We start from the raw sequence: 14,865 nt of genomic DNA on the forward strand, positions 1-14,865 counted from the left end.
AAAAAGCGTAAAAGCGAGCACATGGATGATGATCTTATATATCATGAAGTCACTGCATGTTTCTCCCTTGGGCCCTACTGCCTGATAATTACCAGACCTTCGTTCGTACTTCCGTTTGTACACTACAACTTGCAAAATGTTTGCCCTTGCCTTACCAAAATACTTCCCTAGGAAAATGCCACTCAATCATTATTGTGTTATCATGATATCCCACAATTCATTTTGGCCGCTAAATGAAATTTCCAACAGCCCAGATTGTCTTTTTAAGAAAGAAAAAAAAATAAAAAAATAAAAAAAATAAAAAAAATCCAACATTTCTGCCGACATCCACGTTCAAAGAATGTAATTCCGGGTTCTCGGAAATATGACTAATCCGGCCATCTAAAATAATGTGATACAAAGGGCCTGCTCTATAAAGCTCTTACGAGACCGAAGTGTTGTTCTTTATATGTCTTCTCAGAATAAATAAATTAGAAAGTTTTTAAGCTCATTAAACTGTTGGTGTTCATGTTTTCGTACAAGCCAAGGGTTTAAATATTGTGGTAGTTGGTAGTCTTAGGAATACTAATAATTAGTGATTATGCCACTCTTTTGACTTTCAAAGCATGTCTTAATTTCTTCCATTTTTTTTTTTCTTTGATTTCTTTGTCCTTCTCGGCCAGGGAGTGTAGATTAGCTTGTATGAATCTCATGCCAAAATCAAACTTCATATTTTGGCTAGCTAGCTTCTATGGTACTTCACTTTCTGGACATGCTGTAGTGAGATAAATGACAAACAAAACGTAATAACAAGGCAGGGAGACAGAGAGAGAGAGAGAGAGAGAGAGAGAGAGAGAGGGGTTGATCAGAGGGACCAAATCCAATAACTATAATAACTACAATAACTACCATTACCATATTCTACGACATCCAAGACACGAGGAAAACAATAACAACTGGAAAAAAAAAATGGGAAAAAAAAAAGGACAAAAAAAGACTGATAATAATGGTATTTTTGTTCAGACAGAGAGCTTATAAGTAGCCAAGCAGAATGACTCCCAATTCCTTAACGCTTCGTTCCCACGCGCACCTTCCATGCACCTGCTAAGCCATGGAAGTTTCGCCCCCATTCCCATCTCATCCCCAAAATTCCCACTATACCCCTCCATCTCCTCCTCACACCAATCCACCTCCTCCTCCTCCTCCTCCTCTCCAGCAACATCGCTATCATCCCCAACTTCTTCTTCTTCAACAGCTTCCTCATCCTCCTCTTCACCGATTCCTCCGTCTTGGACCAACCGAAGCCTAAGCCTGCCATCCCCACGCTCAGCATGAAACAGGGCATGACAAGAAGGGACAGTAACAGCTTTCAGAACAAGCCGACCGCCTTCTCGGTGTGGCTTAACTTGTACACCATTTGAGCCACTAATAGATGTCAAGGGTGGTGGAAAACTCTGGCAATGATTCATCTTCTTTGACACCGGAAATCTATGCAATTTCGAAGCCTGCTTGTTTGGACCATTTTCATAACTGACTGCTGAAAGGAAAGCAAATTCATCGTTGTTGCTTTCAGTGACAGCACTACCTGTCTCGCTTCCTAAACTTTCAGTACACATTTTAAGGCTTTCTTCGCTTAGCCTCGAAGAGGAGCGGTTAACAAGAGGGTGTACATATACTTTGTCATTTTCGGTGTCTTGTGCTTTGGTAGTATTGCAATTGTTGTTCAGAGCTTGGAGGAAGCTCCAGCCACACGGTTCAGCAACACTTAAAGACATGTTTGTTTTCATAATAAAATTTAAAAAATATAAAAAATAAAACAGGGGATGAAAACAGAGGAGTTTTAGTATTGGGATAGAATGGAGTTCTATGAGAGGAAAGGTGTGGAATTTGGATGAAAGAGAGAGTCTTGAACGAAACCCACCTCTTGTTTTTGGCTAAAATCGAAGATGGGGTGGGTTGAGAGAGAGAGAGAGAGAGAGAGAGAGAGAGAGAGAGAGAGAGAGATGGGGAAGGGGAAGAGAGGAAGTGAACATGAAAGAGAAGTGAAAGGAGTGGGGATGAATTTATAGGAGAAGCTACACACTGCTAGACGCTAGTGAGAGGGAGATGAAATTAGACCCCCAATAGAATTATGCAACTTTACTCTGCCACACGTTACAAAGTTAAAAGGAGCAGAAAGGTGAACATGAAATTAGGTCCGCGGTAAACCTTTGAGAGAGTAGTAGGGGGTTAAAGAGTTCAATTTTTATCCCTAATAAGCCAATATAACAGTGGGGAAGATAAGAAATAGAAAGTTAAAAATGACTAGTAATACTATTTAGTAAATTGTTATTAGAATAATGTGACAGTAAAAATCAGCATTTAGATTTGTACTTATAAAAAAAAAAAAAAAATCAAGATTTGATTTTCACTGTCAAATCATCTTCTTAATTGCATGACACGTTCTTAGTTTTATGACAGTTGATTAACAATTACTGAATAGAATTATCCATTACATTTTGTGAACAATCAGTTGTTTTCGAACAGAAAAAATCTGTCTGCAGGGAGACTGGGACTCGGACTCGCTTAATTTGATAGGGAAACCGAGATGATTGGCTTGTTTCTCTCAACTATTTTCATTTCTGCAAAAAGAAAACGAAACAAAGTGACCATAAAACATGCGATTCTCTTCAAAATGTCTTTTGGCTGGGATTGCTTGCTTGCCTTACACATTTGTCCTTTACATATGCTTTCCCACCATGGATTCTCTGGTTTTTTCTTCTTTTTCTTTTTTCCTATCATTAGTAATTGGCCCAAAAGGATCCTCTCACCATTCAACCCTAGCTAGACTGATGAATGCCTTTATGGTCAAAACCTAGGATGATAGTGTTACTGCCTAGATAATACAAAACTAAGCAGTGGTCATCCACAGGATGATAATGTTACTTCCTCAAAATCAAGATTACCAAAAGTTTATTATACAGTTTTTTATCAAAATTAATAGGATTGGTTTGGCAAAGCTTTTTAGGGTAACTTCCTACTTCTAGTAAAGAGTAAAAGTATTAACAAACAACTTAAAACACTAAAGGGTAATTACCTTTTCCCTCCCATGAACTACCAAAAAATGCGCGATGCCCCTATGGACTACCAACTCGACCAAAATAGAGCATTCAACTACTAAAGACAACTATTTTCTCCCCTTCTGTCAGTTAGAGGAATTAAAAGAAACAGTCAACGGGTCATGTGCCGTTTTACATGGGGGCATGTTGGAAGATGGTGGTAGTTCATAAGGGGAAAAGAGGAAAAAAATGAGGGTAAAACGGCGTGTGACGGTCACGTGACCTGTTGACCGTTTGTTTTAACCCCTTTGACTAACGGAAGGGGGGAAAAGGGTTGTCTTTGGTAGTTGAATGCTCTATTTTGATCGAGTTGGTAGTTCATGGGAGCATCGCGCATTTTTTGGTAGTTCATGAGGGAAAAGGTAATTACCCCAAACACTAGACATTCAAAAAGTAAAAGGCTCCATCTAAAAAGTTTTGAAGTAATCTTCCCTGTATAGGGCTAACTTTATTTTTTATTTGCTGTTTCAAAGCTGACGTTTGCTGGATTTTCTTTAACTGTAATTAACTGACATTTATAAAGAATAGAAAGGAGCCGACCAAATGAGAAGTGGCCATTGGTTGATAATATATTTAAACAAGCCTGCCTTCAACATTTTACAAGTGTAAGCAACCTGTTGACCATCATGAACTAAATGAGTGAACAACATATGATTGCACAACTACAGCAACAACAACGGATGATCAGAAACTGATCAGCTCCTCTTCAATTAATTCAGTTAATCAGCACTTTAAAACGAACTCCTCCTATGTGGTGGCTCAAACTCTCATTTTTACAGTTGAGATCTAACACGTAAAATATTTAATTGAAATAAGGGACGAACGACGAAGACATAACTTGAGAGTCTCAATGAGTGAAGTTGATATTTTTCTCGAAGATCGTATACGGTTCGCCCCATCTCCCTCGAAGAAGTAGCCAGCAAAGTTCTAGACTTATCCCGTGAAACTGCAAAAAAAAAAAAAAAAAAATCAAGAATTCTTCTTGGTTGGTATCAATCGCAGCCTCCTTGTCTTCTTGTATTACATCAGATACGTTTCTTCATTTAGTATAGAAAGCCTCATTGTCTTCTTGTATTTACAGCACAGACGATTCTTCATTTAGAATATCAGAAACGTTTCTTCGTTTAGTATACGAAGACTCCTTGTCTTGTTGTATTTACAGCAGAGACAATTCTTCATATAGAAGAGATGTTTATCTTCTTAGTTTTCAAGTGTAAATTTACTTGTACAGCTCTGTCTTCCAAAAGACTAAGTGTAAGAGTTCACAAATAAAAATTCAAAGGACCCTCTGTTTTGTTAAGTTGAACCAAAAAACTTTCACAGAAATTTTCAACATCTTCCCGCTCGTCACCCCCAGCCATTGCCTTTTCGGTCACTGTTCAAGCAAATGTCAGGACCAGACGGACAGGCCTGTTTGCCAAATACGAGCAATAAATTGTCAAGTTTTGTCTGCCTGCAACCAACCAATCAGTTGAAAACAATGATCTTCCACTAGCTAGGGCCGGTTTGTTTACCGCGTAAATTTTTTTTTTTTTTATTTTGGTAAAAAATATGTTCTCAGCCTAAAAATCTTTGGTACTTTGGCTCGTACGAAAAATCAATCAATAGATATCTTTTATGTTTTCATATAACGTGAGGAGTTGCGAGAAATAGAAAGAGTAGAAGGCTTTGAGAGAATGGGATTGAGACCGTACCGCACTCGGATAGGTACCCCCCTTTCACAATCGACCGGCCATAGGTGTAGGAGAACGACGAAAAGTGGTTTACACAGATGAGAAGGGTAAACCATTTTTACGCCTCAATGTTATTTTTCTTGGTGGACAACCGGAAACATTCTCCTTGTTTGCTCATTACTCATGAAGGTAAAAGTGAAGCACGAATTTCTTTTGTGATTTTTGTGGCCTAGCACCCAATCAAGGCATTTTTCATGTCGAAAGAAGGTTGAAAGAAGCAAACGTTTGTCAACTTAGGATATTAGAGGACTTCAAATATGGACGTGAGATATTACTTATGAACTTACTTGACCAGATAAGTGATTGGACAGTCTAATTTTTATTTGGTCACGAGGTCCTATTAGTGGTATCTCATTATCACCTATCCGAATTCTCTCAAATTCGGACAAATAATTTGAGAAAATTTTAAATTTGCCCGTGAATACTCGAATGAACTTTCTAGTTACTAGAATACCCCTTTCAAGTGTAAGTGAACAATGCTGTAGGCTGTATAGCTAAGAATTCAAGCATTCAGTTTCAAATGACACTCTTTATAGCTTCAGAAACCCTAATCTATCTTTGAAAAAAAATAATAAACAAATAAATAATGAAGTGTAATTCCCCCACCCCCACCAAAATAAGCCCAAAGTCATTGAAATGACTACTAAGGACCTGTGGTGAAGACACATTTTTCGAATATTGGAATGCGAACCCTCTTTATCTTTTGTGTGTTGGTCTTTGTATATGTTGTCAATCCAAGGCCAATACTGCCATATTTGGCAATAAAGTCATCCCGCAAATGAACCGCAACACCAGCCAATGGATCAATTATTCTTTTATTAGATGCCCAGACACAAACCCAATGGAAAAGACATCTAGGTTAGATAAAGATTTAATTTGCAGTTGATTTTCTTACAAGAAAAAGACATTGTCAACGTATGAAAATGAAATGCTAAGGTTTTCAATTAAGAATTTATCTAATCATAACCTATCAATTATCAATTATCAAACCACACCTGCATAGACGACGCCGGAAGTGTGGCGCAAAGAATAACTACCCTACCGTTTCGTCCTAATTGTCGGCGTACGAAAATCCGGTACAACAAACCTGCTGCCAATAAGCCATAATTCGGCGCCACGATTGGACAAGGTTGTACTCCATCAGTGTCCAACACTTGGCTAAGGCCTTACACCAGTAATGGATGCCCAACACAAGAAGAGGACATGCAATCATTTAAGGTATCATTACATTACAACGAACACGCGTGCTTGCACTCTTCCTTGGAGCAATTTTCACCATTTACTTTTTGCTAACTTAAACATCAGAGAGTTTCCCTCCCGACAACACCCGGCAGGTCCCTGATTGTATTTCTCCTTACAAGTGCCCGTTGGCTAAGTCCAAACCGTACAATCAACTGCATCATGAGTTACAAAGGTGGATTAAAGGTCTAAATTGTAATTAGTTTCTAATTCGTATTAGCTGATGTTTGGACAAATTTCAATCATGCTAAAGAGTAAAGATGCAGTAATGGGAGATGTTGAAACCCAAGCAAAATGTCTTTTAAAAAGTGGAGTTAAAAAAGCTTTTTAAACAGTTTGTGCTAATTCTTTATATACTGTGTCGGTCAGAATGCAAGAAAGTAGATATCTAGCTAGTTTCTAGTGAGCTAAGAAGAATATGTGCCTCTTGTACGCACTCAAGCCCTAACCACCAAATTTGCTTTTACAAATCCCCTTTTACTTTGTTTTTCATGTTTAGATTGGGCTAACCAAGTAAAAGTGAGAGACCCCTACCAAGTTTTAAAAGAGAGAAAAAAGGGCCTCTTTCTATCATGCTGTCTCCCCCCGGCCCCAAACGAAAACCCTAAAATTAGGTCTAATTAATTATTAGTTATGGCTGTTTATGCTTTAAAACTTTTACTGAGAAAGGTGATGGAATCAGCTTAGGGCTTTACTTGTGCCTTTTGACCAGCTTTGTGCCTCCTTTCTTTCCTATTTTCTACCCAATTAGAATCAAATATGGTGATTGATGACGCTGTGGTGAGGCCAATGGCTGTTAGATTGTTTATAACAAAGACACATAAATATAATGTTAATCCCAAAAGACAAACTTTATTGACTTAATGGCACCAACGTTTATTTACTATTGCTATCATTGTTATCATCAATATTCTCATCAAGCAATGACAGGCATATGCTTTAGGTTTTCTAATTTTGGCACCAAATATATACATTGATTCTCAACGAGGTACAAGTTCAATAAAACACCAATCAAGAGGGAAAGATGTTAGCAGAAGTCCACTTATATATATATAGAAGAGGCAACAGAATAAACTTTAGTCTCTGCTGAGTGGAATAATGAAAAATTAAATGAGAAATTGTTGCACTGTTGATACGTAGTTATATTCAACAGTTTTTTTAGCCAAAACAATTCATGGAGTGAAAAGGTAACCTCCTTCAATACCAGGATGGAAAAGCCTCAGAAGACAGCAAAATCTTCTGATGTCATTTATACATGGAGATTTTGAATTTCACTTTGTAGTCCTTGCATCTCTTTCTCAACATCTGATAATTCTTGATCAATCTCTAAGAGTTTGTCTAGCCTATGCTGTGCTGCATCTTGGTAGGGCCGGGAGACAATATTTACAAAGTTTTCAACATTATTGATAGCTTCCAAGAGATCCTTCTGCATGGCCTCTTCAAGTTCACTGGCCATGGCATCTGCACTCCTCCTCACCTTATCTAGCATCCCTTGCCTACGAGCTGGGAAATTCGAGATTACTATAAACCTACCAAAGAAACAAATGTCCAGTCAGAAAAACAATCTAAGAATGCAAACTACATTTTTAAAGGTGCAAATCTTTTGTAATTAAAAAAAACGGTGCCATTGAATATATATATATATATATATATATGATGAAGTAACAACATAAGAGCACTAGCGCGCGCAAGCAGAGAAAAGTAAAGGGTTTTAGGCATTTGACATCAGGGATATAAATATAAACAGCTAGCTGTACAATATCATCATTCATAAGCTCACTATTTTATTTAATCCAAGGTGAGGGAGAAAGAAACTCAAGTTCAAATGTTTGATCAAATCCCCCCACTCCCCAACCAAAAGCAAGCTACCAAGTAAGCTGTGAGTAATTTGTCCATATGCATGCCTCTTTTCCATGTTTGTGTGTGTAAGTGCCGGAGAGAGAGGGAAAATGAGAGGTGCCACTCTCTCCTCTCCCATAACTCAGCCAACCAAATGTTAACTAAGAAACCGTATGAACTACCTCGGATACAATTTGCAGTTGCAGCAACAGGCCAATCATGATATATGTGAAGATGAAACAATGTTGTCATAGACATTTTTCTTTCTTCTTGTCCATAATGAATTCAAATATTTGAAGGATCTCAATCACGTAAACTACCAACAAATGGGGGAAGTTGGGCATAAGGGCTTCGGCAATAAGGAAGAATCACACAGAGATGCAGAAAGAAAAGAGTCAGATTGAAGAAGATAACCCGCCAGCAGAACAAAGTCCAAGAGCAAGAAGATCTTCCAAAGTAGTCGGCAATACAGATGTCAGAAGAGAAGCAGACAAACCAGCTGCTCCTAGCCCTCCAAAAGTCCCCAAGAACTGAAATCAAAGGGAAGATATTTCACATCAGGCTGATTTCACCATAATCAAGATTAAATAAGATAAATTTCAGACACTAGAAAATCCTAATAAGTAACCAAGAAAAATGACAACCCTTTTGTGGCATCTGGAAGCTTCAAGGAAGAAATTATTACAAAAAGAAGCAGATGCCACCGCTTTCAAGAAAGAGTTTAAAAAGAAGAATTCAGTAACAGGAACTAACAGCACTACACCACACAATTCCATCTTCTTGCTCAAGAATGATAAATGCTACTCATAATCCTGAAAACTTCTGAACTCACCACTTCACGGATTTCTTGCTCAAACAGTTTGGTTGCAGCACTGACACTAAAGTTCTCTATCACTCTCAAGCTGATTCTGTCTAACTTTTGCAGCGACTCATAGGTCTCCAAATGCACCTGAGTATTTGGATAGACATATGAAGGCCATCGTTTTTCGAAAGAATCCTTGTACAGACTCCCTTCGTGAGCATTGCTTGATTGTAGCCATCCGACATATTCTCCAAGTAGTTTCTACATGCCAAGAATATATTACAAACAAACATCAATTCAATGAAGACTAGCTCCCTGGAAAACATGATAATGAAATTAATGAGAAGAAGACTTATTATTGGTAGAGAAAAGTGGTCACGTCATCATTGTGGGATGGTTGTGGATACAAATGTGGTTTCTAGCATTACTAAATTGCAAATACTCAAAAAGATGCAGTTCCCATTTCAAGGTACTGAAAATAATAAGAATTATTGGCAGACAAAAGCAAGCTTTAGTAAATCTCCAAGTTATAAACAATAAAAAGATGCAGCCCCCATTTCGCACATATTAAGATGTACCACAGGCGGTAATACTCGCATGATTCTAACACTATGATTTTAGGCCTGTAAAACCAATTTAATTGTAGAAAATCGCATACAAACAAAGAAATAACATTTTGGGACAAATAATAGACCAAAACAGGTTAAAAACATTAACTTACTTTTGCATCTAAGAGCGCAGGACCAATTATGTCAATTTGAATCCTTGAGGTGGCAGGCATTATGCCAGATTTTTCCCCTTTGAAAATAAATGAAGCAACAAGATCAAGATTGGATAGTTGAAGAGTAGCTTCTATAAGCTCCAGAACACGTGATTTTGTAGTATCGATCTGCAATTTCATACAATAAAGTACAGTTCATAAACACAATCTAAAGAAAAAAGTACCACAAAACTGCTGACTGACTCCTGAAAGCGTTTAAATTTTTGAAAAGCATACCAGAGATAAAGTTTTCCTTCTCCAAGAGATGCTCTCACTTTCCATCTTCACAGCATAGTCTTTTACACTACCAACTATATCATTTACTGAGGCCAAATCCTGCTTGGCATATCTGCAGTCGTCTCGCACAAGACTTTCACAAGTAGAAAGTAGTCGCTCCGCAATTCCAATGGGTGTTCCAAGTTTCAGTTTAATTCTCTCCACTCCAGCACTTGTTGACCCATCTAAAAAGCTATACAGGAACTTCTCAAGTTCGTAGAAGCTCCTGGTTTTCCAGTGAGAATCAGATACTGATAGTTCTCCAAGTTCATTTTCAGAGTCAAAGGAAGCTGAAAGTTTGGCTTCAAGAGCAGATCGAGCAGACACAGGATATAATGTCACATGCTCAGTATTTAGAAACTTCCGAGCATTCTCTTTGATGAATGATATAGCCTCCTCAAGCTGCACCAAATCATGCAAATGGTTAAGGACGTTCAGAAAGGTGATTGAGGAGCTCCAGTAGATTTAATAGTTTCACTAGAAGATCATCTAAGGTAAAATCAACAATCAATACAAACAAAATGCATAATTAAACCTCTTGGTCATTCTGATAGAGATCAGATTTATTCAAGACAAACACCACTTTCTTCTTCCACTGCTGAATATAACGAAGAAAAGCAACCTGAAAAATAAGACCACCAGCAAAATGAAATCAACTATGGTGACAACACATACCCTGCTAATATAATACTTGCAGGTATAAACAATATGAATTCACTAATAAAACCCCTCTTCTTTAAAATAAAAGTTCATATACAAAAGCAAAGGTCACTATGAAGATAAAACAAAAACAAAGAAAATAATATTTCTAACAGATAAATTGGAGGTTTATCCAGGTTATAGAATACGTTCACAGCCAGACCAGCAAAAATCAATCATACTTGCATACAAAGAGATTATAAGCCAGAGCCTGTGGCATTTTAAATTCATTGTTTTCCATAAAGACAAAAACATTTCAGTAGCAAGTTATACCACATTGACAAGTGCAACTAATCATACCTCGCTTTGAGTTAAAGGACGATCAGCAGATATGACAAAAAGAACCAAATCTGCACGGGGCACAAATTCCTCGGTTAGGCGTTGCTGCCTCTGAAGAATCACATTAGTTCCAGGTGTGTCAACGATGATCATCTGCTTTACAAAGGGATAAATAAATGAGTTCCACTATGCAGCGCCATTATAAAAATAAACTAGTATGCAGATCTATTTCCAGGAAGTTAATGCAGTAAGCAAGACATGCAGGTGGATTGTTGAATAAGCATATGTTGTGAGCCCTTTGTTTATGCCACATTTTGCTATACTTTATTCAAATGCTTCTCCTCTTCAATATTCATGGCATCAGGTTAAGATCAAGACAAAACACTACCCTTATTTTAACTGAAATATTGGAATATTACAGTAGAAAAATCAACTCACTCACTTCTTTAAGAATTGGGGCAGGGAGGTAGCACATATATTGACCATCTGGATGCCTTTCGCAACGCTGTTCGCCACCAGAATCCGACTCCGTATAGCGTAGGAAAGTTATCTCATTAGTCGTAGGAACAACCCCCTCTTTGAGATATCTTCTTCCAAGAAGCGCATTAATAACAGTTGACTTACCAGAGTTAAATTCACCCTAGTGATAGCAAGAGATATGATGGTGTCAGGAGAACACTAAAGCAACATTCTGATAAACTCTATGGCTTGAATCTTCTAAAGTGAATCACTGATCTTTATATAATAACTCTTTTCTCAGCTTAAAAAAAAAAAAAAAAAAAAACTCCTCGCTCTCATTATATAAGAAGCTTTCTTTTAAATGATTAAATAAATTAGAAAATATATATATTGTAGGGGAATAAAGAGCAACAAAAACCAATCTTTTTTTAAGAGATTTTTTCAATGTTAATAGCTTTCTGATGAAACACATGAACATGATGAGACAATTAGACTCTTATATGCACAGACTAAGATGGCAATATAATTGCTTCATCTACTAAAATCAGTAAAAGAGATAAATATGCACCAAGTCAAACACCAGGCTCAACAAGTACAGCACATATGCATGATGACCACTGATTTGATTAAACATATTATCCTAGACAAAGTTGTATGCTTGAACAATATTCATACGAACCCTTCTAGTCAAGATGAGGCTGCATTGCACTGAGTTGCTTTTAAAGTTTCTACACAAAACGGAATTAATGAAATATGAACCTAAGATTTGTTTAATGGCTTCAACATGAAAAATTAAAAATTAAAAACAAAAAACGCATTGTAAGCAGTAACACATATTAACTCTAGAATGAAAAACTACAGCACTTATACAATTTTATTTTTATTTTTTTTTATAAGTAAGAGAAATATCATTAAAAAGCGCAAAGCGCAATCAAGTACACAGGAAGTAGCACTTATACAATTTTATACAAACATACATGTGGAATAACAAAGTCTGCTTAACTTCAACATTCTTTCAAGTAAAGAGAGAAAGGTTTATATGAAATTTAGAGCTAATACCAATGTATATCCCTGGAACCAGAATTTGTTGAAGGTCAGCACACAATTACCACTATAACCAGTAAAAAGGGCTCGTCAATTTGTGAAACTGCATCGACGAGAAGTGAAACCTCCTCCATCTGTCATTTAAAACCAATTTTTCTGGTTTCAAAATGGTGTAAACAATAAAAAATTGAATGAAATGTAGAATCATATAAAGAATAACTCAACTACCAAATGTTTTAATTAAATGATCACCAGTGGAGCAGCTTTCTGGATAACATTTATTGCTTCAAGCAACACTGTTCTCTCTGTTTCTATGATCTGTTTTTCTCTGTCTTCCAATTTAACAAAGCCTGCAACTCTTTTTTCCCCATAAACACCGTTATCCATGTTGAATAACTTGAGCTTAATAGAGCTTTCAACTTCATATTGTGTTCTTTTATTCACATATACAGTGGTAAACAATTTCCTCAAAACATCATCACCAAACAACCCCAAACCTTCCAAAGAGAACACCAAGCCACTAGCACCCAGTTTGAATAAATTTGATGCCTCAGTAAACAATGTGTCCTCTCCACATGAAGGAAATACGACAAAAATTGGTATCTTGACATTCTCAAATACAGACTTCACTGCCACATCAACATGTTTCTCTCCACTGATATCATATATAAGAAAATCAGCACCTTCAGAATTAGATGCGTTTAAAGCAGCATTTGCAGTTTGCACATTCCTAGCTACCAAAGGAAGAATAACAGATTCAGACTTGGAGTCGATCATTGTGTTTCTTGCAACAATGGCAGGAAGACCTGTAACAGAAAGGAGAAACACATGACTTAACACATCGTGCAATTCCTAGTAAACAATTAAGATGAAAATGTATGAAATAGTGAATACGGCTGAGACATATAGGTTGAAAATTAAACTAATGGGGTATAGGCTCAATTTCAAAATATAATCCAAACATTGGGATTTGCCATGGAGCAAGGTACAAACTCTAACAATAAATTATCCTATTCAGAAATAACACTTTAACCGGGTACCTTTATAATAGCAACAATGTACCCAGTTGGAAAAACAAATGGAGAAAAAAAAAATTGAAAACAAGCATAAAAAAATATTATCCTGCATTCTATCGTACAGATCGAACAGCATTCTGACTACTCACATTGACCAACTTGGTGTAGGGGTTATATGACACCCCAATTATTCAGTACTCACACTTTGATATGTTATCTTTCTAATTCTTTAATTATCCACATCTTAACAAGATGGGCAGCCTATAGCAATCAGAGGTACAAGCAAAACTTTATTGATTTATTTTCTTAAATGAGATTCATTACTCAATTCCAATAACATCACTACAACACCCAAGATAATGCAGCTCCACAAAGCACCTTAACCAACAATGCTAACCAAAATTCAAATTTCAAGCTTTAGAAAACACAGCTCAAGATCATACACTTAAAGAGCATGTGATACACCAAATGCACTGCCATTCATTACCAATGAAACCAAAATGTTACGGGGCATAAAAACAACCTTGATCAGAGAGCACAACCCCACTGGCACCAACAGCAGCTGCGACATCAACGCGCTCGGATATTAACAAATATGCGCGGTCTCGAACCACCGACTTCAACAAACATGCGGCCTCGTAAAGCCTCCCACCCCTGCTTCCTTCACCGCCATTGAGCAGCACAATCCGAACCCACTTGGCCACGGCCTTGTCGATCAAATCCACGGCGTCTTGGCGGCCCAAGACATCGTTGGGGTCCAACTGGAGGACGAGACCGGGAACTTTGATCTCGGGGCGCTTGTAGCCGCCGGGGAAGAGGGTTCTGGGCTGGGGTTTTTGTGGGTTTTCAGGTTTTTCATTGGGGAGCTGATATGGGTTTTGGGAGATTGAGGTAATGGGAAAGTGGGTTCGGCGTGGTGGGGTTCTGAGGCGACTAGATTGCGTGAGGGGGTGAGGGTTGGGGGTGAGAAAAAGGCGAGGGACTTTGGGGGTATCGATGGAGAGGAGGGGTACCATGGGACTGGAAATGGGTCTCCAACTCTCTGTGTGTGGGTGAGAGGGGGAGAGAGAGAGTGTGTGTGCACTGTGCCGAGTGTGTCCGTCTGTGTGTGTGTTAGAAAACGAGCCTTATCTTCGAATGTGTTTATGGGTGTGTAGGGTTATCTGTAATCTTATCCGTTGGAAGGAAAAACGAGGTTTCTGCAGAGGGATTTAGAGCCTGTTCCTAGAGCTACTAATCAAACTCGTGAACTTCCTTCGGGCTCAATTCGATTAAGTTTGGATTGCGATCGGTTCGATTATTAAATGAGCTATTCGTTAATATAAAATTAAACTCAATTATTAAATGACATATATTCACTTAAAACTTGACTCGACTTAATTAATATTTATGAAAAAGCTTGAGGGTGAGGTCCTGACTACCTTATCGGCTCTGAAAGATCACAATACAGTCTCTGTTATTGCATAAGCCACTGCAACCTGGTGAGCTGTTTTATTCTGTAGGGAGGTGGGGTATCAACAAGTGAAGGTGGAAAAGATGCTCTTCAAGTGGTGCAGGCCTTAAAAAGGAAGGTTGTAACTTGAGTAAATTTGGTCATATTATCGAGGAGGCTGGTGGTATTAAATAGATTATGTCAATGGAA

General features: G+C 37.7%; 2 protein-coding genes across 3 annotated transcripts; both read right to left on the reverse strand.

The window, feature by feature from the left end:
• Positions 1-867: 867 nt before the first annotated feature.
• LOC133852408 (protein FANTASTIC FOUR 3-like) lies at positions 868-2,004 on the reverse strand. Its single transcript, XM_062289163.1, has one exon. It carries the CDS (start codon positions 1,764-1,766, stop codon positions 999-1,001), a length of 768 nt encoding a protein of 255 aa, XP_062145147.1. The 5' UTR covers positions 1,767-2,004; the 3' UTR covers positions 868-998.
• Positions 2,005-6,876: 4,872 nt separating this feature from the next.
• LOC133851737 (probable transmembrane GTPase FZO-like, chloroplastic) lies at positions 6,877-14,412 on the reverse strand. 2 transcript variants are annotated; one of them, XM_062288292.1, is made up of 11 exons: positions 13,747-14,410; positions 12,460-13,013; positions 12,273-12,341; positions 11,147-11,344; positions 10,726-10,857; positions 10,262-10,348; positions 9,688-10,128; positions 9,412-9,579; positions 8,721-8,951; positions 8,303-8,418; positions 6,877-7,578 (listed from the first exon to the last, which is right to left on the reverse strand). In XM_062288292.1, exons 1-11 carry the CDS (start codon positions 14,237-14,239, stop codon positions 7,299-7,301), a joined length of 2,769 nt encoding a protein of 922 aa, XP_062144276.1. In that variant the 5' UTR covers positions 14,240-14,410; the 3' UTR covers positions 6,877-7,298. The 2 variants fall into 2 exon arrangements, with proteins under 2 accessions (XP_062144276.1, XP_062144277.1); XM_062288293.1 differs by having other exon boundaries at positions 7,436-7,578; positions 8,307-8,418; positions 13,747-14,412.
• Positions 14,413-14,865: the final 453 nt, after the last annotated feature.

This window comes from Alnus glutinosa, chromosome 12 (assembly GCF_958979055.1).
Source record: "Alnus glutinosa chromosome 12, dhAlnGlut1.1, whole genome shotgun sequence".
Classification (NCBI taxonomy): domain Eukaryota; kingdom Viridiplantae; phylum Streptophyta; class Magnoliopsida; order Fagales; family Betulaceae; genus Alnus; species Alnus glutinosa.